General features: G+C 51.3%; 3 protein-coding genes across 3 annotated transcripts; all 3 read right to left on the bottom strand.

Annotated features, from left to right (window-relative positions):
- On the bottom strand, positions 1 to 2,312 carry Hoxc8 (homeobox C8). The gene is made up of 2 exons (XM_051190071.1): positions 1,829 to 2,312; positions 1 to 514 (listed from the first exon to the last, which is right to left on the bottom strand). The coding sequence occupies exons 1-2, from the start codon at positions 2,262 to 2,264 to the stop codon at positions 222 to 224; spliced, it is 729 nt and encodes a 242-aa protein (XP_051046028.1). The 5' UTR covers positions 2,265 to 2,312; the 3' UTR covers positions 1 to 221.
- Positions 2,313 to 8,353: 6,041 nt separating this feature from the next.
- Hoxc9 (homeobox C9) lies at positions 8,354 to 11,544 on the bottom strand. Its single transcript, XM_051190070.1, has 2 exons — positions 10,626 to 11,544; positions 8,354 to 8,890 (listed from the first exon to the last, which is right to left on the bottom strand). Exons 1-2 carry the CDS (start codon positions 11,161 to 11,163, stop codon positions 8,646 to 8,648), a joined length of 783 nt encoding a protein of 260 aa, XP_051046027.1. The 5' UTR covers positions 11,164 to 11,544; the 3' UTR covers positions 8,354 to 8,645.
- Positions 11,545 to 21,663: 10,119 nt separating this feature from the next.
- On the bottom strand, positions 21,664 to 26,149 carry Hoxc10 (homeobox C10). Its single transcript, XM_051190061.1, has 2 exons — positions 25,281 to 26,149; positions 21,664 to 22,055 (listed from the first exon to the last, which is right to left on the bottom strand). The coding sequence occupies exons 1-2, from the start codon at positions 26,032 to 26,034 to the stop codon at positions 21,778 to 21,780; spliced, it is 1,032 nt and encodes a 343-aa protein (XP_051046018.1). The 5' UTR covers positions 26,035 to 26,149; the 3' UTR covers positions 21,664 to 21,777.
- Between the last annotated feature and the right edge of the window lie 594 nt (positions 26,150 to 26,743).

Raw genomic sequence — 26,743 nt, 5'->3', positions numbered from 1 at the left:
CCCAAGGATTCCAAACAAATAAAGAGCAGGGGAAGTCCAAAGGTAATAAAAGTAGAGCTGCAAGTATCTGACAGGTAGTTAGAGTTGTGAGTGTCATTCTATTCTCTATAAAAGCAAATGACAGTCGTAAACTTCTCAATTTATCTGCTACCATAAAACGAAACTTCAAGGGAGTTGCTTGGGGGGTTCTCTCTCTTTCTCTCTCTCTCTCTCTCTCTCTGCTAGTCCTTATTTTCTTCCTTTTCCTCTTCTTCTTTCTCCTCTTCCTCATTCCCTTCTTCTTCCACCTTCTCCTCATCTCGGGCCCCAGGCAGTTTATCCTTGTTGTTCTCCTTTTTCCACTTCATCCTTCGGTTCTGGAACCATATCTTCACTTGTCTTTCGGTCAGTCCCAGGGCGTGAGAGACTTCAATCCGGCGCTTTCGTGTCAAATAAGGATTAAAGAGAAACTCCTTCTCTAGTTCCAAGGTCTGATACCGGCTGTAAGTTTGTCGTCCACTGCGCCGCCCAGGAGCTGGACAGAATAGAACCCCAGTCTGGTTATGTCTAGGCAGGGGCTTCATCCCCCCACCCCTACACAGCTACTCTGCCTCCCACAAAGTTCCCCCTCTGCTCTTCCCAATTCTTCCTCCTGTGGATGAGGCCGACAGCAGAAGGCGACCAAGGGCAGGAAAAGTTTCCATAGATGTTTTGATTTGATTCCCTTCACCTTGGGACCAGGGTGAAGGGAGGGTTGGCAAGGATGTGGCTGGCTGAAAAGTAAGAGCTTGAGGTGGGCAAGGGAGCCTTGCAGGGTCCTTCAGGCCTACAGCCTGGCCCTTGCAGCTTTGTTTACAAGTGCAGAGTGACATTTAATAAGCCGGCCTAGGAACACAATCTGTTTCCAAGAGAAAGGGAAAGGGCTGGTGGGGTTAAAGGAGAGGGGTCTTCGCCCACTGCCTCCTCCTTGACTATCTCTGCCCAATGCTTTTCCAATAAGAAAAACAATTGATCTCCTGGAATGTATCACAGCTCTGCCTGATTGCTAACTGGAAACCAACAAATAAATCAAGGGCCATCCCTTCCGGAACTTGTCGTTATCGCTTCCCCTGTACTTCGAAATTGGGCCATGAGGGGCCACCCTTGGAGGGGCTTCTGACCTGAGCAGCTTTCTAAGAGACCCCATAGCTCTTGGTTGGAGGGTAGCCTGACTAGTCTCCTGGACCTCAGAGGCCCCTACTTTGTATAACCCCCTCTCTTTTTGAGCACTGATTTTCTTCTCAGGTTTCCAGTCTTCTCTGCAACTGGAGGACGTAAAGAAAAGTTGGGGTAGTGGCCTTCAGGCTGTTTCTCTGAGGGGAAGAAGTAAAGAACCCAGCGAGTCAGAGTGCCTGTCCTTAGGGTCTTGCCCCTCTCTCTGGCTAGGAGGAGGCAGCAAAGGGTCTTTTTCACCCACAGTCTGGTCACTGTCTTGGAATGGCAGACTGGCTGTCTTTGGGAAAACTGGCTACCGACCCCAAAAACTGATAACCTCAGTTTACCCAGGATGCTCTTGTCAGCCATCTCCCCAACTTTGACTTTAGAGTTGGGGAGAGGGAGAGAAAAGGAATGGAGGAAATGGTTTTTAACCCTTTGCACCCACACATCACCTTTCCCCCACCTTCACCCCAACACTCACAATGTCTCAGGTGCCCCCCATCCTACCCAAGAATCTACCCAGGCACGGGAATGGAGTGGGAAGACCCCCAGAGCCAGGAAGGAAAACAAGAGCAGACAAAAAAGGAGGCGAGGGAGGGGGGAAGACCCCGGAGCGCGGGAGACCAAGGGGTAAAGAGAAAAGGCTTCTCACCGTGGGGTCTCATCCATGGAAACATGAGGCTGGGAGACGAGTTCTGATTTAAGTGGCCTTGTCCTTCGCTACTGTTAGTGTTGGCGGAGGATTTACAGTCGGGATATTGCACCACGCTCGCCTCTTGCTGAGCCCCATAAAGGGACTGTCTGGGGAGCGCCTCGTAGCCATAGAATTTGGAGGCGTCTCCGTGGCAGCTCAGCGAGCACGGGTTCTGCTGGTAGCCCGAGTTGGAGATGCCGGAGGTGCCGTGGTGGAAGAAGTCTTGGACGTGGTGCGAGGCGTGCTGGAAGCCAGGCGCCGAGCCGCCGGGCCCGTACACCAGCGCATGGCTCCTGCCCACGCTCTGGGGGAACCGGCAGTCGTAATAGGCCGGTTCCAGGGACTCGCCGCCTTTGTATTTGGAGAACAGGGGGTTGACGAAGTAGGAGCTCATGCTGGGCACATGAAAACCCGCGGCCCCCTCCCCTTGGCTCACGCTCCCCCGCCCGGTATCCCCGAAACTCCCCTCCCCCCGGGACCGAACCCCAAGCTGGCCGGCTCCCCCGGGCTAGGCTGCTGGGCTGGGGGCTGGGCAGGTGGGGGCGCGGTGCCGGCTGAGGGTCGGGCGGCGGCGGCTCTGCTCACTGTCGGTAGGTAGAGCGCGCGCTCTCACTTAGCTCTTTCCTCTAACAGCCCAGGCGAATTCCTCAGACTCCCGGCGGTGGCGGCGCTTACACGCGATTCGCGTTCATCAATCCACGACATGAAGACAGGCGAGCGAGCGAGCGAGAGAGCGAGCGAGTGAGCGAGCGAGCAAGAGAGAGAGAAGAGAGAGAGAGAGAGAGAGAGAGAGAGGGAGAGAGGGAGGGAGGAAGAGGGGGAGAGGGTTGAGGGGTTCAGGGCTAGGGGGGGACCTGGAGGAGCGGGAGGGAGGAGAGGGGAGGGATGGGGGTGTGGTGTGTGTGTAGGGGGTGGCGAGCCAGCCCCAGCTAATGGCCGAGGCCAGCTTTTCCAAGGTGTGTACTCTAGTTTGAAGGTGCACCCTCTTTTCTTTCCTTTTTGAGAGATACCTGGGCCAGCAGGTCAACTCAGGTTATCTCAACAGGTAGAAGACCCCATTGAGTGAGTCTCCGTGTAAGTTAGGGCTGAGCCTTTAACCCCAAAGACAGCTACCTGGGGGTTTCTGAAGTCTGGGGACTTTAACCAGACCCTTCAGGCTGCAGACCCTCCAGCCTCTGGCCTCTCCCCAGGGTCTGAAGCTGCCCTGTCTTCTTTACATCCTGAAGACTCTTGTGCCTTGGCTGCAGTGGGTGGGTGGGGCACCTCCATGTACCCCAGCAGGACCACACTACTCTTGCAGAAGCTCTTCCAAGGAGGCATGGCTGAGAGAATCTGGGAGCAAAGCTCTTTATGGGGACTGAGAGGAATAGCTTGTGTGCCTAGGCTTCAGCCTAGCCTGACACAAGACATTTCTGTTCAGGAGACCATAGCTGGACTGAAGGCAGCAGTAGGCCTCTTACTGGTTCTATAAACCACCACCCCATAGGAAATGCCAGCTCAACTTAGAGGGGCCCTCAGACTTCCCTGCTCCCTCCTCTTCTCCAGGCAGCCTGCCCTGCTGGGACCAGGATGTGGATGGGAACTGTCAACAGACACTCTTTAAATATTTACCCACACTTTTGGGGTGGGGGCACATATCCCTATGCCTAAGACTGGACAAATTCAAGTTAATTCTAATGGGAAAAAATAATGTTGGTCCATCAACACCCTTCCCTGGCCATAGTGTCTATGGGTATGTGGGCTTAATACAGGGAGGAAAGAAGAAAGCATGGGAGCAGTGTGTGTGTGTGTGTGTGTGTGTCTGTGTGGTGTGTATGTGTGTCTGTGTGTGTGTGCACAGGCGCACGCGGCGTGCCATTGTGCTCGTGAATGAAGATGAATAAGGATGTTTTTTCCTGTCTTCTTCCTCCACAGTATGTGAGGCTGTTACTAGGCCACCCTGGAGCACAATCAGAACACACACACACACACACACACTGCACACACTGTATATACTATCCTCATACCCAGAGGCATATCAAGTATATGTTCATTTTACACTAGCTATACACATTCCTGGAAGTGGCCTTCCTGACTCACAGACTTGCACATACATGTGCACACCAGGCACATCCATAGAATACTTGATAAATATATTCATTTGTAGGTTTTTGCATCAAAAAAAAATCTACCTGTTTTTCTTCCTCATCCTGGGGTTTCAGGGTTGGGCAAGGAAGGACATGATTAGGAAACTAGATCTCTTCCTTTCCCATCCCCATCTGGAACTGGCTCTGGGCATAGAGGAAAGAATAGCAGTCCTTTTATTATTTAAATACTTATTGGGGAAATGATTAATCTCAGCCAGAATCTTGAGGAGATTCACTGGTACCCTGTGAGAGACCCTATTGGGATCTTTTGCATTCAGGGAACTCACCCACCGCTATTGAACTTAGGAACTGCCCAAACTCTTAGACACCGAACTCCAGCTCTGAAGCAGCTGGAGGGAAGGGTCCAGAAGTGCTGTGTCAGAGCTACTGCTCTCACTAGGATCCAGAGCAATGGGGGGCACCCCGGAGCATCTTCACCCCACCAGAGCCTGCTGCATCTTTGACTTCAGCCTTGTCGATCTGACAGAGTCTACTCAGTGCAGAGCTGAACAGAGTGGATTCTGGTTTCCTAGCATCTGACCATGGGGGCTGTCATAAATACTTTCTCTTCTCTGACTGGAAAGAGAGGCTCAGAGGGTCCGGATCCTCTCTGAGGCCTGTGCCTTATCTTTTAGGGGGTGGGGGAATCTATTTCCAGATTTTATGGTCCAGCAAAAAACACTGCTACAGAGCTATTCTTCTGGGTCTTTGTGTCTTGGAATGCAGCTGGCCTGAGCATGACATTACCACCGCCTGTCCGGAGAACCCATCAGCCCTGTAAGCCTTGGTCAGACTTGGTCTCCCCTTTGGAAGCTTCTCTCATCTTTCGTTTATTTATTTATTTATTTATTTATTTATTTATTTTTCTTTTACACGTATCTGCTTTATTTCGCTCTCGGAGCCTGGAAATGAAGGAGCCTCAAGCAGCCATCCTCGCCGGGCCGCTCTGTCCCTCTGCCCGAGGCCTGCATCACCCTCTTAGGTACCACGGATTTATGTTCGTTTGTTCGGGTCATTCCGCCTTTTTGGGTTAATTACCTGCTCCTCACTTATCTCCACCAGCGATTATTTTTGATGCCTGCCCTCATTCGCCTCCTGAACTCTCTGGTAGAGCGAGGGCCCGTCTCCTGCTGCCACTCACGAATTATTTACACCTCGCAGGTGAGAAGGTTGATTTGTTCAGAGGCAATGGGGCTGAAGATGGCAGGAACCAGGGGCTTTCTGGCCGAAGCTTCCAATCTGGCCTCAAATGTCAGTAGGCCAGGCCGGTCTGGGGGGCACCTCTGCCTCTAACATTGAGCAACAGCGCCACCTCGTGTCCATTTGCTCCAATGCAACCTGACTGAGGAAAAGCCAGCAGAGGTCCCAGGCCAAGCTGAAAGGTGGCAAGTTGAGAGAAAGAAGCCTCTAAAACGATGCGAACGATAGAGATTTCCCGGCAGGTAGTTGCCTCTGTTCTTTGGTTTTCTAAATTCTTTAAATAAACCTTGTGAAAGGTTCCACACAGTCCTCTTTTGTAACCCTCCTTTCTGTAATAAAGAGACATTGCAAAGGAATAGCTTCAATCTCCTCTATTCAGGCTTTTTCTAGTCTAGAAACCCCTTTGCGCACCACGCCATCCGAAGCTCTCAGGACTTTCTGCTGCCAGGCCTGTCTATCCCTCTTACCCGGTGCAAAGCCTATTTCGCTGCTGCCTGCGAGACTTCGGGGTGGGACTCTGTTTCAGGCTGATCCCCCACACACACCCCTGGTTTGTAGCCCAACCCTAATGCGTACGCGCTCTTCACCTCTCCCTCTCAGTCAGAGAGATCCTGATCTCTGTGGGCTATAGACAAAACATTCCTATAATCCGATTTCAAAGGAAAGAGTGTCCACCTTATTTAAACCATAAAACAATTAAGCCCAGACGTCTAGCCAGCTCCGCGCTGCTGTTTTGTTCGGCCCCATTCAGAACCCAGAGCAGGGAGACAAACAGGGCCATAAAAGTGGCATTTCTGGGCTACGGAAATGTACCTATCTGCTGCCTTCCCAAGTGGGACAACCTTTAGGGTTTTGTGATTCTGACAAAGGAGCAGAGGAGAGGTGGGAGGGAGCATGGGGGGAAGAGGGCTTTTCCAGCCCCTCTCCTGGCCTGCTTTCATTTCTCTCCCCAGATGTGTGTTGTGTTGTTTTAATTCACAAATGGAAAAGAATAAAATAGAATCTAATCCTAACCTGGAAGTAGAATCTGGGATTAAAGAGTGGGCCTCCTCTAAAACCCACCTTCTTCTGGGTCCTACAAGCTCTGAGGTACTCTTTCCAGCGGGCAGACTTCAGGAAGCAGGCCACGCTGATGGACTGAGAGGAGGCTTCAGGGCCTTGGAGCAGGGGCGGGGTAGAAGCCCGGAAACAGCGCTGAGCTCAGGCAGGAGAGAAGCCCACATCCTGGCTCTTGGTGGTTCAGACTAAGGGAGAGAAGGGTGTTTTGGCTTCCATCAAGTGAGGAACTTAGGCCAGGGTTGCAGAACAGCAGAAAGGCCAGAGGGAAGAGTAAGGTAGTAAGAAAAATTTAGGCAAACATCTTTCCAAAAGACCAGGGAATCAGTGCTCAGGAGTGCAAGTGGAGTCTACTAAGCAGGAAATAGTGAATACATTAAAGGCTGCCACATCTGTTATTGCCACTTGGTTGCCTGCCCCCCAATATTAACAAACAAAAACAAAAGTTTCGATCCTTCTCACCTTCCTCCAACCCTCCAAACTGGAATAATAGGGTAGGTGACTCAAATAATGGGGCAGAGGCTGTCCCTACAAGTGCCCACCAATGCTACCAGGGGATGCTTTGGAGGGAGCAACAAATGGGACCCCCAATTATATTCCTTTAGATGATGTCCTCCGGGTAGTGTCTCTGGCAGAGTGGACAGCCTGAGATATTAAAGGGCTATATTTCAAACAGTCTAATTTTAATAGTTTCCAGATTGGGGGATTTCCCAGAAAAGGGGTGCTGGGCTGAGGCAGACTCAGCAGCCCTGTCTGCTTCTGATTAGCCCCATGAAAACTGCTAGCTTCAGAGAGAGAAGGTTCTAGAGAAGGCTGTAGTGCAACCACCCAGCCCTACTAGGCTATTATGTACATATCACCACACCTCTGTGCTTGGGGTTCAACAGCCACCAGAGAGCATCCCACTCCTGGCTAATCCCTAACCAGCTTCCTCGGAGCCTGGCTTCACCACTCCCTAGCAGTATTACTAAGCATGACCGGAGTCATCCTTATCAACATTCAAGTTAAACATGGGGGTGGGAAGTAGAAGGGGAGAGAAGAGCTGGGAATGAATCCATTGGGAAGAAATTATTATATTGACTTTGCTATCTGGTTTTCCCCTCTCCCTCTTCATTATTTTCTCCTTCCTTCTTGCTTCTTCCTCCCCCTCCCTACTGTCTTCTTTTTCTTGTATTTTCATCTCTTCTTTCCTCCTCCTCCCCTTCTCATTCAGCACACCAAGCCTGTCCCCCAGTGTCCCTTGAGGCCTGCATGGCCTTTCCTCCTAGCTGAGCATCTTGCTAGCCTTCTTTCTCAGCCAATCCTGAAAGCACCACAGCACCAAAGCAACCAGGCAAGAAGCCAGCCTGGGCCTTCACCCAGCACCCAACTTTCATCTTCACCTATCTCTTCTCTCCGATCTCATGTACTCATAAATTACTACAATTAATTACAGCCAGCAAAACCATTCAAGCAGTGTTTCCCCACACGCTCCATCAAGCCACTAGGAAACTCAAAGGCAGCCAGCCGGGGCAGGCATAAGCTAGGCCTCTGCCTCAGCAGCCTCCACCCCTCCCCTGGAACCCCCACCCCCATTCTGCCCTGCCTAGAGAGATGCTGCAGGCATTTGCCCTTCTGAGGTAGAGGGAGCCCCTTCTCTGGCTCCAGCTTTCCTCAGAGGATTTAAGCACTTGTCTCCTCCACAGAACCACGGAGGAAGAGAAATAATGACAAAAACTAGATGCAGTTGGGTTTCTGGTTTTTTAAGTGACTTCGATATATTAACAGTTGTTCTACTGTAACAAACAGAAGCACATTACAGGACAGATGCTGGAGAGGGACAACACTGCTCTGTATGAGCCTCAGGCACCAGCCTGCCTGTGAAGCTTGGCCCAGCCGGCAGCACCGTCCGGCCCTCATCCCTCAGCTCTGGGCTGGGGATCATCATTGTGTGTGTCTTTTTGTACGAAATCTGCCCGCAGAGCTCCCAAGGCCCAGGATCAGACCAAATAGGAGAGAAAGACAGAGACAGAAAGAGACATAGACAGAGAGACAGAGAGACATAGACAGACAGAGACAGAGAAATTAAAATACTGGCTTCTCTGAAGAAAGAAGGAAAAAATCACATTTGTGTGTGTCATTTATTTCAGTTGCGCTGGGGGGAAGAGAACGCGGTTTCTCCTGCCTCCTCCTTGCTGGATAGAACTAACTCTAAACACCAATTTCTCAACACTTAACCCTCCCACATCGCAAGAGTTTGATTTTCCCTTCCTGTTTTTCTTTTTAAGACGATGGACTTTTCTCTATCTTGCTCTTCCCTTTTCTTTTCGTGCTTTCTCCCGCCTGGGATGGGGCATTTTTGTGGGGTTTTTGTGTTTCCTTGGCTGTGCCGAGGCAGCAGGCTGGGGCAGAGCTTAGGATTGCTCCTTGTCGGTTTTCTCTTTATTCATCTTTTTCATCTTCATCCTCCGATTCTGAAACCAGATTTTGACCTGCCGCTCAGTGAGATTGAGAACACGGGCCACCTCGTATCGTCGGTCCCTGGTTAAATACATATTGAAGAGAAACTCCTTCTCCAGTTCCAGCGTCTGGTACTTGGTGTAGGGGCAGCGCTTCTTCCTTGTGGAACGGGCGTGGATCCAGTTGGCCACGGGGTTGCCTGGAGGGCCAAACATAGGCAAGGGTCAGTGGAGTCCCCTTCCAGCTCAGGACCTTTGTCACTCCACCCCCATGCTTAGTCAAGCTCCCCAAACTCAATAATTGAACCTGAATTTGGACACGTTTTGCTTTAGGCATTTTCCTCCTTTCTCCTTTGCATTATTCCCCCTCCCCAGGGCCCCTCCTTGCTCAGTTTCCAACACCTAAAACTGTAGTAAATTTGAAGCTACCAAAGCCCCCACAGTCTGGACCTCAGCTTCAAGAGTAGTAATTTGAGAATATCCTCATAAAAAGTCCAAATTCCCAACTGTTTCATAGGCCCATAAACGCTTCTCTCTCTTGTTTTTTATTTTATAGCAAGGTCCCTTTCCTACCCACTTCCCTCCTCCTCTGCCCCTCCCATCCTCACAGCCCACTTCCAAGTCCTGAAATTTCATAGTTTTTTCCTGACCCTGAGAGTTCCTAAAACCTCACCTCTTTCCAGAGTTCTCCCGCTCAGAATTCAACCCTGCTGAGGCGAATTATCAGGGTTAAACCTTCTCCTCTTCTCAGAGAGCTGCCTTGGAGAAAGACTCCCCCAATCTCTTAGCCCCCTGTTGGTCTCCACTGTGTCTTGCCCCCCCCCCCCAGTCCCCTAGCCAGCTCCAGGACAGGCTCTGCAGGAGACAAGCCTCCAATTTCAGGTTTATGGGAGCAGCTAAGGGCTGGGAGGGAAGCCTTCAGAAGGGTATAATTAGGCCCTGGCCCCTTATGGAGCTAGAGGAAAAGATTTCCTGAAGTCTCCTCCTGGGGATCCCCAGACACTTCCTCACACCCAGGGGGCTGCACCTCTCCCCAGCTGTTTCCCCTTCTTTCTCCCCCCTTCCTTTGCCCTGGCAGCTTACACCTGCCCCCCACCTCTTTACCTACCCTAGCCACCTAGCCACCCCCCTTCTATGCAACACTCAGAATACTGGACTCCCTGACTTGGGACTCTCTCTCTCTCTCTCTCTCTCTCTCTCTCTCTCTCTCTCTCTCTCTCGTGTGTGTGTGTGTGTGTGTGTGTGTGTGTGTGTGCTGTGTAGTTCTTTAATCTGAAGATCCTTCCTCACTCGATATTCCTGATCCCCATTCACAACTCTTTCTCCTGTGGACACTTAAAAGTGTTTTTTCAAGTTTAAGGAGACTCGGACCTTACTTCTCTCCCACTTATGTCTGGAAGTCCTGGCCTAAGTTCCTAGGCTGCGTACCCCCAGATCCTTCTCCCAAGGGAAAACTCAATGGATCTTCTGTTCTATAAACCCCTAGTGGGATGAAGACACCCCACACTGGCTGAGAGGTAGGGATAATTTCTCTCCTTTTGCTTCAAGCATCCTGCCATGTCCCTTTTCAAACCACAAAGTGAACCTCAGCCCCTCAGCCCAGCCCCTGTTCCTGTTTGCATTTTATTTTTTGAAAGTGACCACTGAGCCAAAAAGCCTGAGCTAACAGGGCGACTCAGGGGTCTTCTTTCAAAACTAGCCTCTGGCAGAGAAGTCCCTCTGACCGGCCCTTTCCCAACCTGGCTGCTTGGGCCCCCTTCTCAGACCTTCCTGCCCCTGAGAGCTCCCCAAGGTAATTCGCTTTTATTGAGTCCTCGCCCCCTCGCCCTCTCCCGCGCTGCCTGCACCGCTTGGACGGGCTGTAATCCGGCTGCCCCCGCCTGGCCTCCCCTCCCCTCCTGTGCCGGTTGTAAAGGAAAATTGCTCCCAACTTACTAGGGTCCAGGTCGGCCTTCTCCTCTTTGTGCTTGCTGCCGGCCAGCGCGTCCGCCTCGGGCGAGGGCAGCGTCTGCGGGGCGCGGTCGCGCAGCTCCCCGGGCGAGCCGTACATGTAGTCCGGGTAGCTGCGGCCGTCGCCTGGGCCGCAGTCCGTGCGGCGCCCGGGGTAGGCGTCGGGCTTGAGGGCATAGTGACGGCCCCCGGCCGGGAAGCTGGGGAAGGAGACGGCGCCGGACAGCGGCTCGAGCCAAGTCCGCATGTAGCGCGTGTCGGCGCCGAGGTGGGGCTGGGGGCCGTACGGGTGATAGACCACGGACGACTGCGAGGGCACGGGCGCCCACGACGTGCTGAACACGGCCGGCTTGGGCGCGAAGCTACAGGACGGAAAATCGCTACAGTCCGGCACCAAGCCGCTGGGTCTGGCGGCGGCAGGGTGAGCCCCGGTGGCCGGAAACCTGGACGCTAGGAGGTCTTCATTGTCGTGAGAGATGAGCGAGTCCACGTAATAGTTACTGATGGGCCCCGTCGCCGACATCGTAACAGGGTTTTACATACATAAGATTATTGTATGAACTGTATATGTACTTTTTATCTGCTCACAGAACAATCAAGGCAGGTAATTATTTTTCCAGCCTTTTCCCGGCAGCTCATTGGTTCCCCAGCCCCCACGTGATCGTATTTACCCAAAAATACGGCGCGGATCAATGCGCAGGGGCTTTTTTTCCCCTTGCTTTTTCCCCCCTTTACCACCCCCTTCTCTCTGCTGATCCCCGCGACCTGCGTTTTCCTGACGATCTGCAACTCTGGACCCAAGGCGCCGGACACCCCACTCCGGATGACTCATATCTCATCAGGAACCCCCCTCCCTTGACCATGTGCAGCCAAAAGCAGATGGCTCCCCCTACCATAAGGATTTAAAAAAAAAAAAAAAAAAAAAAAAAAAAAACAAGGTGAAAATGCCAGTCCCAGAAGCCAGGGTTCCTGGACCCCCAGGGCTGAGCTGGGATCGGGGAGCCCCACAGGGGCGGGGAGGCCGGACGAGGTAGGTGGAGGAACTATTTCTTGACGTAATCTATCTCTGTCGGGCCCAATGCTCCTGCAGTCTTTGAGTGAGCGGAGATCTGCGATTGTCAGTTCGGAACGTGGCTTTTAAAAATGCGTTTTTAAATACGTTGTATGTATGTATTTCTTTCAGGAACAGCAGCACCAGCAGGGAGGGAGGGAGGGTGGGAGGGGACTGAATAAACTGGGAGGGAGGGAGGGAAGGAGGGAAAGGGGAGAGTTCTTCTACCACTGGCCAGCTTAGATCCCCAAATCTAGGGTATGGGAAGCTTGGGAAAGGTAGTCTGTGGGGTGGGGGAGGTAGAGCTGAGGGATCTCACACACCTTTATCATCAGCTTCACAAGTCTCCCCTTGCTTTGGCACAGATATATAAGCCTTTATTCAAATTTATTGTCTCTGTTTCTTTGCCAGCTTGAAGAAGTAAAGGAGAGAACTACACAACTTAAGTGGGGCATCCTGTCCCATCTTCCTGCTCACCTTCCTTTGCCCCCAGGTCCATCTCTGTAACACCTCCAACTCCCCCACCCCCAAATGAGAAGTCACTCGGAGGTTCTGCAGAAAGCCAGGGTGAACAGGCAAATCGAGAGAGCGACCTCGGTCGTGGGCAAGTAGCTTGTTTTTACGTTCTTCAATAAAATTTTTATGAGGATCATTTGATTGTTCATAAATGTGTCTTTCATTAAATAAAATTGTAGGCTGTTTTTGGAACAGAAAAAGGCAACGGAGGAATGGGAGAAGGCAATTTCTTTGGGGTCGGATGGAAGAATTCAGGAGGTGGCTATGTGATTGAAAGGAATTATCAGGCAACTTGGAGCCCACCCTCCTCATAAGTTGACTGCTATTCTCCCCCTTGAATTTGGGGTTTGTTGCAAGCACAGCCTAGGCTTTCAGCGGACCTCCCATGGTGGTTTAGCAAATGGAAGGCTTTGGGGGGAGGCAGAAAAGTCTTCAGAATAGGTGTAGGACAGGTGCTATCCCTAGAGACATAATGTACCGAGGCAGAGTAGAATACATCTGAAGGATCAGGGTGCAGTCTCAGGTTCAGAGGGAAGAGTCTATGCAAAGGGAAATGAGACACAAGAGCTGAGGTTGGAATGCAAGCTCTGAAGGAAGCAGATTATGTGGCTTCCTAGACCCAGCCAAGCCTACCCCATTCTTCCTCTCTCCAGCCCTCAGGACCAGTCCAAACTCTAAGTGTGGGAGTGAGGGCTGAGTTTTCTCCTACATTTCTCTCCCTTTATTTCTTCCAGGGTAAGGAAGAGCTAGAGAGGGTGATATGTGTATTAGGGGGTGAGAAAGTTGGGGAGAGGGTGTAACTGCAGTTCTTAGGAGAGACTCAAGAACCACAGAAGCCCTCCCCAATACCTGTGGGACCCCTCCTCTGGTTCTTCGGTTTTTGATGTGTGAGGGCTGCATTTTTTTTTTTTTTTTTTTTTTTTTTTGAGGCTTGGGGTGGGTGTGCAGGGAAATGTCTGATTAGGGAAAGGCACTCAAGCTTCAGACTAATTCTCCTCAGCTCTCACTGTCTTTTTCTTTGGGCTGGACTGACTGTAAATTCCAAATTACAGTAAGAAACAGAGTATCTCTTTGGCCTTGATGTAGTCATGTTAGCTGTCAATCAGAAAAATCTCCTTCTCTGGTTCAAGGAACAGACAGGCCCTTCCAGTTCTCCAGAGGCTTTCTCCAAATCCCCAGCATAGCCAGCACCTCCCCCAGCCATGGGTGACCAGGGACCCTGCCTGGCTTTTGGGTGGTTGCTGGCAGCCTTCAGCACAGACATTTAGTCTTCAGTGGGGCCCCGGGCCAGACTGTGGTCAAGTGGACATTAAGGCCTTAAGGGACAGAGCCTAAGAGAGTCAGAGCCTGACAAACCAATTTAAACAGGTCTCCAGGCTGGAGGAAGGAAAAATAGAACTGGAGGTTTGGATAATGAGGGAAGAGAGAGAGAGAGAGAGAGAGAGAGAGAGAGAGAGAGAGAGAATATTGAGAGAAGGAAGGCAAGATGAAGAAACCTAAGAGCAAGGAAAGGAAGGCTTTCAACAAGCAAGGGAGGGAAGTGCAATGAGGCGCAGTCAGGATGGGACACGGTGCGGTACGGGCTGGCAGAGCAGCCGGAGCAGTGGAGCAGCCGGAGCAGCCATGGCATTGTGCAGTTCTCTAGCTTGCCGGGCTTTGCCGCGGGACCGCTCCGGGCGCAGCGGCCACTTCTGTCTGGACACAAAGGAGTAAGAGGCCTCCTTTCCTGCCCCTCTGGGAGACCTGCTCCGGTGGGTATACTAGGCCTCCAGGACACAGAATCTGACATTAGCCCAGCAGCCACTCCAGCTGCATGGGGCTAAGCCACATTCTAGTCAAAGAGGCAGAAACAGGGGGAAAGAGACACCATGCCTGCTCTTCCCCTGCATCTTCACAGGCGACAGGGCCTGTCTGCCTGTACCTCAGCAGTCCTAAACAGAAGTCCTTAAGAACCCTCTTCTCTGGGACTCTTCTATTTGAGAGAGCCCTTCTTATAGACATCTTGACTGTAATGAGAGGCTCCCTTCTCTCCTGCTCCCTTTGCATACCGCCTTCGTTTCAACTCCTGAGCAGCCTGCACACTCAGCCTGCCTACCCTGCAGAGGCTGCTGCATCTGGGCAGTCAGAAGCACCATCCAGGGAACCCTGTTGCCTTCAAATCCCCCAGGTGCCTTTCCTTCCTTTTGGGATCAAGAACTCCAGACCCTCCCCACTCAGAAGCAGGCACAGCTGTGGACTAGGAAGCAGGCCTCGCCCACAGGCCCCTCCTAGCCAATGTCCCATTCTGTCTATGCCTCCTAGAAAGAAGTAGCCTTAAGGAAGGGGTCTAGTAGAGACTGGGAGTCCAGAACCCACTAGGCCCAGGTCCTGCATGTGAATTGTGACTGCCATATTTCACCATTAAAAGCTATCATGTCAGCAATGAGAAGGAGGCTTTCAGGGTTCCTCTAAATCTAGGCTTGCAAAGATGTGGGGTGCCAAAAACGAGGATCTCAAGTTGGGGTTCAATTACTCCTGCTGAATCTCCTATTCCAGGACTCCCTCTCATCTATACCACGCCTTTCAATTTTCCTTAGCATCACTGGGGCAACCTGAGAGACCCCGAGGAAGCTGGGAGTAACAACTGTTGGGAGGGAAAAGCCCGGTTCTAGCTGGCTGTTCTGAATTTACTGGAGTTCTTACTGTTCACCTAACACCCTCAACAGATTTCAGTGGGCACAGGAGAGGAGTCCCCCCGAGGGGGGGTACACTTCCTCTATCACCTCAAACCTGGGCAACTGAGACCACAATCGAGCTAGCACCGTGGGAAGGACAGACAAACAGATAGGTTAGAGTCATCATTCCCCTCCCCCTGCCGAGTGTGTCTTCCTTTTAATGATTTAAATTCCCTCTGGTTCAATCCACACCGTCAAGTTCGGATTAAATTTAAAACAGGCTTTCCCCTGTGCCCCCAGCGGGCCATTCGGGCCGCCGCAGGCAGGGAGCCCGCTTACTGCTCCACAGCACCGGCCCTGAACCGAGGAGGCCCTCACCGTTTGCTTTCATTTTCCTTCTCCCCTGAAATGGGCTCATTTCATCCCTCCGCTGCCCTCTCCCCTTCCCCGCCCCCTCCGTGTTTCCCCTTCTACTCCCCCCCCACCATCTCTCCTGATCCCTCTTTGTTGGGAAAAAACACACCCACACACAACTCCTCCTAGCTAAGGCCTGCATTGGAAGCAGAAACTGAGCTCTCCTGCCTGCCGCGAGGAGATCCGCGTGCTACCCCCACCCAAGGTGGGTATCTGGGATCCCTGCACACCACACCAGAAGTCAGGCCCCCAAGCTCAGCAAGCGTGAAACCCCCAGGGCCTGTGAACATGGCCCTCTCAACGCCATGGCCTGCCTGGCCTGCCTTCGAGCCGGCGCCCCCGCCCTGCCGCTCCGCAGCAAACGGGGTTATTTCCGGCTCCCCCAACACAGTCTGGTTTTCCAGCCTGGGGAGTGGCTGGAGGGGGAACCGCCCCGAGCCAGGGCTGCCCTGTGCTCTGACTCTTAATGGCTCCGAGCACGTTGTTACCTGATCTTTTGTGTGATGTATGTATCGCAAGGAAATTTGCAGTGACTTTGGAGCCCAGACTGAGGAAGCGTAGGTGGTGAAATGAGAGACAATACAGGCTCGAAGTACAATTACCGAGACAGAGCCGCGGGTCTCTCCCCCTCCCTCCCTGCCCGACTGGAGCTGTCTAGCTTCAAACATCAGGGCGACTCGAGAACCTAGAACCGGAAAACTCAGCCTGTGGCCGAGGAAGCCAGAGAACTCCACGTCCAGAAAACAGGAAGAAAGCTCCCTTCCAACTTGGGGGTGCCGGCCCCGCCGAGTTGCACAGAATCTAATGAATGAAAGTACACATTCCGACGACGAATTTTTCTCAGCCTTTGGAAGGAGTGCCCGGATTTGAGAAGTCTCATACAGACAGGGAAGCAGCATCTCCCAAGGCAGACAGGCTCACAACATGAGTGTGAGGCTGAAATCATACACAGGTTGAACATTCCGAGGCCTCCTTGCCAGGCCTGGCTGGCGCCGATCTCCCTACCTTCTCTCCTGCCAGGACCTCAGGCAGAGGCCCCCTGAAGACTCGGTATCTTAGGCTCGGTCCATTCCCGCCTTGGGGTTCCTCGGCTCCCCACGGCCACAGACGCAGGGCAGCCGCCTCCCGCCCAGGGAGGGAAGCCCTGGCCACCGCAGCCGCCGCCACCCGCCCTCCTTCCCTCCCTCCCTCCTTCGCCCTCCCTCCCTCCCTCGCGCGCTGCCGCTCGCGGGGCCCTCCCGCGGGCAACCTGCTCTGGACCAAATCCAGGTATCTCCGAAAGAAAAAAAGAAAAGACCTCTTATATAGGGAGGGGGGGAAAAGACCCGCAACTGCATTTATTATCATGTTCTGATCATGGGTCCAATCTTAGGTTAGTTGTCCGGGACACAGCCCAGCAACCGCAGAGGTGTGCTGGGCCTACAGCCTCGCCCACGCTGACCGCCGCGCCCAGCGCACTGCACGCTCCCTCCGTACTCCGGCTGCCGTCCCAGGCAGCCTAAACACCCAACAGACCTCAAGGTCCTTCATACAGACTCAACATCCGGTTGCCCAGCTCGCCGCTGACCACAGCCCAGGAGTCTGCTCTGTTCAGTCTGCGGCCGACATCCACACACAGTCCACCTTGTCCCTGCTCTCGTACCCTGCCCGGACACGCCTCCGAATCGAATCCAGCCATCCGCTGGGCTACACTTGGGCAAACCTCGTCCCTAGCAAGGGACACACACAAAGCTCTGTGAACTAGTCTTTCCATTTTATACCCTCCTTGTCCCCAGCTTGCCGCTTTCACGTCACCTGTTCCCAAGAAGGGTTGCGTCTCCCAGCGACTGAGCCGCGGCAAGGCAAGGCCGACTGCCGGGGTGAGGTCCCAGGGAGGCCACAGAGGATTAGCAGGGCTGAGCCTGAGCCCCCACTGCCGGGAGAGACATCTCAAAGACCAAGGCTCTCCTTGGCGAGCTCTTGCCTTTTCCTCCTGCTCCCGCAAGTCTCAAACACATGCCGAGAGTTCAGCTCTATAAATCCTGCTCCCCTTTCCCATATCATAATTAAAAAAAACCAGTAGGGGAGGTTTTAACTTTTATTGCGATTTCTAGAGTTGGGCTGCCGAGCATATATTAAGTTTACGCTTATGTGCTCTCGGCGGGGAGGGTCCTTTAAGAAATAAAAATCCATCTTAATATCCTCAGACGAGAGATAATTTTTTTCCCTCTTCTTCACGCTGTTCCTTCTGAAGACTCCCTTCCAGCGAAGCGAATAAATAATTACCATCGTCTTAGCCATGATCCACAGCCCCAGGGCCCCCGGGCTGGACTCTGACCATAAGACTGGCCCTCACCTTGGCCCTATGAGACATTGCTCCCTCTCTCCGGATCTAGGGAGGAGATCGCCCTGACCCCTGACTCTTTGGCCACCTCCTTTAAACCCATCATCTTTGAAATGGAAATAGCGGCAAAGGGACTCAAGACAGAGAAGCCCTATATTGACATAGTTCCACTCATAATTGACATATTTCGGCCCATCGGGGCGATTTCTCTAAGCCAATGTTCTTGAACACCTTGCTCCAGCCTGAGGCTCTCTGTACCCAAAGTCTGCAGGGATTCCAAACCAAGGGATCCCCTTATATATCTTCCACTACCAACTGATCTATTTTTTCTGAAAATCTTTCCCATTTCCCTGGGAACCATAGAAATTCCAATACTTTTCCTCCCACAAAGGGTTGGAGGACAGGTAGACCAACAATCCAGCTGGGAAAGGGAAAGTCTTTTCTCCTCCAATGACCATGGAAGTCTAAATAGATTAGAGAGAGAGAGAGAGAGAGAGAGAGAGAGAGAGAGAGAGAGAGAGAGAGAGACTGACATGCACACAGTTCCATCTCAGAGAGATTGAAGTATCAGAAAGCCTAGAAGGGACAGGTAGAAAAGAGACCTACACACATGTAAGGTCACATCGCTTTCTTCCTGGATATCAGGTTGGGAATTCAAAATTCTCTGTGATAGTTTGCTGGAGACATGATTGTATTTTGTATTCCCTGTTTTCATAACCATAATTATGAAAAGAGTCCCTAGACCCTGGACCCTGACCTCCTTTGGGTTTCCCCTTTCCAATGTCTCTGAAAACAGAACCCTCTGTCTCCCTTTTCTCCAGACCCCCATTTTTTTGAAGACCAAGGAACCTTTTCTTTCTTTCTTTCTTTCTTTCTTTCTTTCTTTTTTTTTTTTTTCTTTTTTCGATTCTTCTCTGCAGAAACCAAGGCCAGAACTGAAAAAGCCAAGCCGAGGGGAACACAGTGGAGGAAGTCTAAAGTTTCTCATTGCTCAGATCTCCCCCATTCTGCTTCCTAGAATCAGCCAACAGCCTTCTCAACAAAATGGAAACAGTGGGCCCACAGCATCTGTTTACCCAGACATTTCCATACAACACAAGGACAGCAAATGCCTAGCAGCCATAGACTAGCAGGCACAGAGACCAAGGCCTATCGGTAACAGACAGACAGACAGACCAGAGCTGGGCTTTTGCCCTCAACAGGGTGTGTTTGGGAAGGGTTCTACTTGGACTTGGTGTTTCTCCACTAACCTACTCACTTGCCGATTGTGTCTTTCCCCCTGGAGATAGAGCTATGGAATGAAGGAGAAGCCACTGTTTCAGAGTTTCCTAACTCTTGGAACAACACCCCCACTTTCCTAAGGAGCACTGCCCTCTCTCTAGAGGTGGCAGGGAGACACACTAACCTTTTCAGTGACTCCTTCCTCTTTCTGGGAGCTTTTCTCTCCTTTATTGACTCTGCCCCACCCTGTTGCCCAACTGAACTGGCCCACCAGGCCAAACTCAAACTCCAGCATTTCCTTGGAATTGGCTGGACTGTCTTTGTCTGTCTATCAACTGTGCTCAGGAGACAATAGCTACAGAGGGAAAGAAAAACCCTCTCCCTCAGTTGTAGACATTGGGACAGGCTGAGAAGGAGATGGCTGTAAAGCAGGGTTGCCCAGAATTTGTCCCATGGCCTCCACTCACAGCCTGACCTCCTCAGTCTGCACCCACTTTGCCCTTTCTGGAATGGGGATGGTAGGGCAGTCCCACGAGGAAGGAAAGGGTTAGGAAAGGTGAATTGGGGCCCTCGACGAAAACCGACTGATGTAACTCAGGCAGTTTCTTGTTGCCGAGTTCAAAACTCAATCCCAACAACATGAAACTACCTAAGCCACAGATCAGCTGAGCAAGCAGGGCCAGAATTTCAGGTTTGCATCTATCCAAAGGAGAAGGGAAGGGGCTTGGGGAAGGAAGAAATTCAGCCCGATCCCCTTTCCGCCCTCACAGTCTCCCTAAGGACTAGAGAGCAGACTTTGGGTGGTTAGGTGGGCAAAGGATGATTGCTCCATTAGTTTCTGGTATAAGCAAAATGCATTTGGAAAAACTGGTGAGATGGGATCTCTAGCGGCCAAATACCTGCCCCACCCCCAGTACTGCAGTAGAGCTATCCCCCTGCATCTGGTCCTGGCCCTGGGGGAAGCATGGTCATTCTTCCACTCTTGAGCTAGGTCCCCTGTCTTGTCCATCTGGCTCTCCTCTCCTCTGCTCCCAGACTCTTTCTGTCTCAGGCTTCTCAACAAGCATGGGTGTCTGAACCACAGCGCCTGTGCCTGTGCTCTGGAGCCACTTCCAATCAGGCCACTTGCCTGGCAAAAACCCCACAGCTAGAAAACACAGTACCAAGAACATGGGCAAGGCTCACGCCTACACCAGCAAAACCAAGAAAACACAAGCTTCAAGCTCCAACCCTTCTACCTTCCCCAACATACAACCAGACCAAGAGACACCAAAACTGATGGGTGGACCTCCAAACCTCCCTAAGTGCCTGCAATGATAAAGAAACCAAAAACCACCAATTTACCCCTTTAACCACCGAACCCCACAGCGGCAGTGGGCCGGGGAGGGGAGGAGAGGGAGCTTAGAGCCTTAGAGCGGCTGCCCTCCACTGCCGGCGATCAAAGGCAAATCCAGAGCTTTCAGCAAACACAGATGCCCAAAACGCCTTCCTCCTAGCTCTACCCGCTGCTCGCAGGGCACCTGGGGACCCTGTTAGTCCTCAGTCCACCTCCAAGAGAAGAACAAGAAACCGATTCTCTTACCTTGTCGCCGCCTCCTTCTTCTCTTGCTGCCGCTGGCGCTTCTGTTAGCTGCTGTCGAAGGAGGGTGAGGGGGGGTTGAGCTCCTCGTGCCCCTCCAGTGGTTAAGTTTATTCCTCCGTTTAGATGGGTGGGGGGTTCCTGAGGTGCCCCCCAGCAGTGGTGGGGTGCACCCAGCCCCCAGTACCGAAGGCAATCAGATCCATCTGCTCCTCAAGATTGCAGTTTGCTCTCTGCCTCTTTCCCTCCTCCAGTCACCTTTAAATGCATCTTTTACTGCAGTACCACATTATATTTGCAGATCATAAAATCCACCTCTCGCGCGCACCAAGACCGTCCTGACATTACTGTTTTATGACCTTGACTTATTGTGGTCACCTGGATAATATTTAAATCAACGTTATGGTCTCTCACTTACATTAAACCCGCCAAGAGACATTCTGGAAAGGCTGTAGGAGATGAGTCAAACACAAAACACACACATATCCACACACTCAGTGTTTTGGGGGGGAGGGGTGTCGCTAAAAAGCCACTAAAAACAAAAAACCACCCATTTGAGGATTAAGATTCCGGAAATTTATTAGGATTTTTTTTTTCTCCATTAAGGAAGCTACATGCAAAAGATACAACATACAGAATTTCCTTAAATAACACAACTCCCAGAAAGGGACAGGACAACTTGGGGGGGTTGTCTTTACTTCGCTATGTTCTATTTTTAATATTTTTGTTCTTCTGGATGGAATTTCTGAGATGTTAGTAAATGGGAGATGCAGAGTTCTGGGAGGGTGGGAGAAAAGCAGAAAGCAGTACAAATACTTCAAGCAGATTCTCAGAGCCACGGGAGGGAAAGACAGGGAGGGTTGGGTCTAGACACTGGGTGCTATGACAAACACACAAATACTAGGCAAACTTTCAAGACTGTCTATTATTCTAAGGGAGGAAATGCTGCACAGGAGGGAGCAATTCTGACTGTGCTCTCCGAGACCCTCTCTGGTTGTTTTTCCCCCTTTCTTTCCTCTATAATAGGGTGGATTCGATCTTAACTTCGCATGGAAAACAGAATGCTGTGAGTGCATGGGTGAGTGAGGGATTGACACACACACCAGCCACACTCCCACCCCATCTTTAAGGGCACACACAACACCCCAAAGCCCAGCACCCCATTTCTCATGCTTTAGCTGGAAGCGTCCTTGCAGCACAAACCATAGGTCCCTTGGAAGGAGAGTCTGAGGTCTTTGCCTTTTTTTTTTTTTTTTTTTTTTTTTTTTTGCAGGCGCGTTGCATTTATACTCAGGGAGGGGAAAAAAAAATATCACCAGGCACAAAGGGAGGAGGGGCGGGGAAAGGAGAGAAGGGGAGGGGGAGGAGATGACGCTGGCTCAGGTGAAATTAAAATTGGAGGTCAGTTCCCGGATCCGATTCTCTCGGTTCATTTTCTTGAGTTTCATTCTGCGATTTTGAAACCAGATTTTGACTTGTCTGTCTGTAAGGTTAATGGTCTTGCTAATCTCCAGGCGGCGCTCTCGCGTCAAATACATATTGAACAGAAATTCTTTCTCCAATTCCAGCGTCTGGTGTTTAGTATAGGGGCACCTCTTCTTCCTTCCACTCTTTGCTGTCAGCCAATTTCCTGTGGTGTTTTCTGCTTTTATCTCCTCTGTTAAAAATAATATTGTTTACATAAGTATCCCTGGAAGAAGCAAGCCCTCAGGATATAGCTTTTGGAAAAAGCCTGTTTGGGGAGAGGGTGGATGGAGAGGCACTAGGAACTATTCTAGCCTCACAGGCCTCGAGGCAGGTTCTCTTGAGCTTTTGGGATTTCTTAGAGGTCTAGATTTACAGGGATGAAAAAGAAGAGGCTCTTACCCTCAAAGTGTTTACTAAATTTAAATTAGTCAAGCCCACCTTAACCTAACAGATTCTGAATGCCTCCCCTGATCCTGGTGCTTGTCTTAAACCTCCCCAGGCTTTCCTTCAACTCTTTTCTGCTCTAGATCTTGAAAAATCCAGCCACACAGAAAAAGCATCTTCAGTGAGGTCTACCCCACAACTCAGAGTCATTTCCCAGAGAGCTTTGGCTCCTTTCTACTCTGTGGAGGTATTCTGATCCTGTCTCTGCAGCTAAAGACATCTCAGGAGTCCCTTCACTAGGCCCCCAACTCTATTTCCACCTGAATTGCCACAGGGTTGCTGTCTTGTTAGAGCTTCCTTTTGCTACCCTCTTCTCTCCTGACCATCTGCTTCAGGTGTAGCTGAGGCAGAGAAGCCTGACTGAGCAGAAGGGGTCAGGGGCAACAGTTCTGAGGCATGCTGAGGGATCCTCAGACAACTTCCTCTGGACCAGAGGATTTAAGGTCAAGGAAGAGAGACATGCTAAGGTATTGCCACCCCCTAGAGTCTATGTGAAGGTAGATGTGTGTTTTCAAATACACACAAACATATACATCTGTATACACAGGAAGGGTATGGATAAATGCCTGCATATATGAAAAGATACCATAATGTGTGTTTCCATGATCTTATTGTTAGTTTCTCTTTCTAGTATTCTTGTTGAAATGGATCAGCCTTGCTCTTCAGGTAACAGAAGAGAACATAGGCACCCTTTAAAGGGGGAAATATAGAGTTCAAAGACTAGAAAGCCATTGGTACCTAGTAAATAACTTTGCTGACAGCTCTGTATGCATCCTGCTTCCTTTATTCTTTATGCCAAATGTGGCTTCTGGGTCCTGGATTTTGTATGGATTGGTGGTGAGGTGAGGTGAGTTCCCTGGGATAGTCAGGAAACAGTGTGTGTGTGTGTGTGTGTGTGTGTGTGTGTGTGTGTGTGCAAACTTGAAGCTATAGTCTAGAAAATGTCAATGTCTTTAATTAGTCTTCAATCTCTGCACCTGCAGCTTCTTGCCAAACTGTTTACAGGCTCTCCACCCCTAACTCTGTCCTGTTTATTTTTTATTGGGGTTGTTGGGTTTTAAGAGGAGGAAAAAAATTACAAATGGACCTTAGCCAAAAGCTCTTTGCCTCTGGCCTGGTGGAAATACCAAAAAGGGGTGAAGGAAAGGGAGAATACAAAGAGCAACCTCTGGGTGTTAGTTTAGGATAGGAGGGCTTGGATTGTTGGGGGACAAGAAGAGGGCATCTTTCAAAATGGGCATAGTTTGGGTTCAGAATGTGGACTTGCTAACATTGACTTTGCTAAGACAAAGTTTTTTCTACCTTAGTCCTCTATCCCAGTCCAGCTCAGGGTTTACGATGAGGGGATAAAATTAAACCTTCGCATTCTATATGTGCCATAAGGACATGTGTGTGATATGGGTGCCTGATTCCCTCATCTTCACAAGCACGCACAGACACAGTCATCTGGTCAAAGTCTCTAAGGACTTATTTACCAAGGCTATCTTTGCAGAGCAGACCCAAGTGGGTAAGGCTTTGCCCTTGTGCACACCAAAAGAGTGTATGTGTATGTATGAGTGAGTGTGTGAGGAATACGAGGTGTGTGTGTGTGTGTGTGTGTGAGAGAGAGAGAGAGAGAGAGAGAGAAGTCATGGCAGACATGAGTGTGCAGTTGCATCCACATACAAAGCACCACACACGAGGTTCAAAACACCCCCAGCCTGATTCACTCTCAATATTTCATCTGCGTCTACACCAATGGGTCAACCTCATACACCACCACCAGGAGCCAGTGTCTTAGGGAGAGGGTTTATCCCTCCCTATTGGGCCTTTTCTGATTTTTTTTTTTCCTCCAAACTTTGTAGGGAAAGTCATTGCCCTCAACATCCCAATCCTGTTCCTGTTTCAAACTCTGCAGTCCCCCGCCCCAGGGTCCTGAAAGGCCCCTGTTACAGAAGAAATGGATCTTGGACCCTGAGCTTGAACTTTGACTGAATATTTTTTCTTGAACCAAAAATCACAAAGAAATCCAACCAATGCATCACTCCTTTTCAGGAGTAAACCGCTTGCCATGCACGCAGAAAATTTCCAACCATTCACTTATAAGCTGCTTTTGAAAACCAATGGGGGAAAAAAACATAACTTGAAAAAATAGAGAAGAGAAAAAATTTAAAGATCAAGAAGAAGAAGGAGAAGAAGGAGAAGGAGAAGGAGAAGAAGAAGAAGAAGAAGAAGAAGAAGAAGAAGAAGAAGAAGAAGAAGAAAGAAAGAAAGAAAGAAAGAAAGAAAGGAAGGAAGGAAGGAAGGAAGGAAGAAAGAAAGGATGAAAGAAACATTTCCACTGCCCCGATCCAAAACCTCACACCCAGCATCTGGAGGAGGGAGGGATGTGGCGGGCAGCCCTCCACCTCCACCTCTTCCGGCCTCAGCCTCGCTGCCCAAGGCCCTTGTAGAGACAGAAATCGCAGGGGCGCAAACTGTATGCACAAATCGGACCCACAAACAACAAATTGTGTTTCGTAGGAAACAGTTTTCCAACTAGGAAAACGCACTGAAGAGAAATTACTCATCTCTAAGCCTTCTTTGGTCCCTGGCCCAAGGATCGCCATTTTAAGCTTGTGCGCTTTGACCTGTGCTGGGGACATAAGCCCCCAGGACACCCTCACTGAAAAAGCCAACCAAAGCCATCAAAGCCAACCACGGATCTGGTGCAGCACAGGGTATCCGCAAGCTGCCTGTAATGTTCACTTCCTCTGCCTATGCACCCAAAGGCCGAGCTAGCCTGGCACCTCCATGTCGCCTTTTACCTTCCCCTGCTAAATGACACACCACCAGTCTGGCGCTAAGCAAACAGGACCTTCATGCCCAAGTCAATTCAGAACCCTCGAGTTCCCTAGGCCTCTGCTCAACCCTCTCTTCCTGCTTTGAGTCCTGACCACGAAGACTAGTGCTCCCAGCGTCCCAGCCGGCCCCGCGGCCCAGATGGCCTTACCTTTAGCTTCATTATCCGAGGTGTCTGGGCTGGAGTCTGCGGTCTTTGCCCGTTCCTTTTCGCTCTCCGAGGGGCTGCCTTTTGGACCCGCCAGACTTTGCTCCGTCTTGATCTCATTGGGACTGGGGGTCTGGCTGTCGGACTTGGGGGTCTCGGAAAAACTCACTTTGCCCCCAAGCTGAGGCGATTCCAGATGTTCGGTGCGCGGGTTGAGACTGGCCCGCTGCTCAAAAGGGGCTTCGAAGTCGTTGGCTCCTGCACAGTGGGGCGTTTTGTCCAGCGCCGCCGAGTAGCTCGGGCTGGCACGATAGTAGCTGGGTACAGGTACCTCGTGCTCCCCAAGACAGGACTCCGGCAGGGGGTGGGAGTAGAGAGCTGCCTCGGGAGCACTTTTCGCCCGCTTCTCTGCACTGTACATGCAGCAGACATTCTCCTCCTTGACACTAGGTGGGTAGGAGCAGGAGGACAGAGGCCTGCCAACAGGTTGTTCCAAGCGGTAGGTGGCTTTGGGGTCGCCCCAGGAGTCCAGCTGCGAGAGGTAGGACGGATAGGTGTTGAGGGCCAGGTTGGGGCTGCTGCCCTCATCCCTCTTGGAAAGCGAGGGCGCGAGCCCGCAGCCCCTCATCACCCCGCAGTTGAAGTCACTCCCAGATTGCATATACATTCCTGCGCTCCGGTTATAGCGCTCTCCTCCTCCCGGCGCAGCCAAGGGCTCCGCGTACGAGTTCGGAGTTACATTGCGAGGGCATGTCATTTTCAGAGAGAGGGCTTTTTAAGGAGCAATACTACAGCGGAGGAGCTGACATCTTTTTTCCCCCATCCGGGAAGGGGGGGGCGGTTGGAGGGGCGGGAGGAAAAAGAAGGGGGAGGGGGGAAATATCAGCTCCATAATTATCCGCGCATTCGGTCCTCACCATGTGACGGCTAGACCAATGGGATTTGAAAATGGCCTTGATGATTCAGACGGCCGTGACGTCAGCGGGGTCAAGTTGTCGGCAGGCGGAGCGCGCAGCGTGGAGTAACAGCGCCACCTAGCAGCTGCCTCGGGGTAGGGGCACGGGAGCCCTTCCTGGCGAACAAAGGAAGCGCCCCCGGGCTGCAGGGGTGGTGGGGTGGTGGAGTAGTGGTGGGGTGGGTGGAGGGACATGGGGTTGTTCTGAGAAGAGTGGGGCTTGTTTACTAGAGAACCAGCTTGTGACTCCTGGGGGACAGGGGGTGGAGAGGGGGAAAATGCGGGAGAGAGTGAGGCAACCAGGCCTCATAACAGTCAAATTCAAATTAAAAGGTCAAGACAAGATTCAGGTACTCCTTCCCATCTCTTCACCTTCCACTCCCCTCACCTCATACTCCGGTTTTTCTCTTGGGTTGGGAGCCGGTTTCTGCTTTGGGGGAGGAGGGAAGGATCTCCGGTTGGCTCAGGATGGAAGAGAAAGTTAAAAAATCAAAAGCAGGACTAAAGTTTC

This window comes from Phodopus roborovskii, unplaced genomic scaffold, assembly GCF_943737965.1.
Source record: "Phodopus roborovskii unplaced genomic scaffold, PHOROB, whole genome shotgun sequence".
NCBI lineage: Eukaryota > Metazoa > Chordata > Mammalia > Rodentia > Cricetidae > Phodopus > Phodopus roborovskii.
Note: the sequence above shows the minus strand (reverse complement) of the source record. Positions and strands in the feature narration are given on the sequence as shown.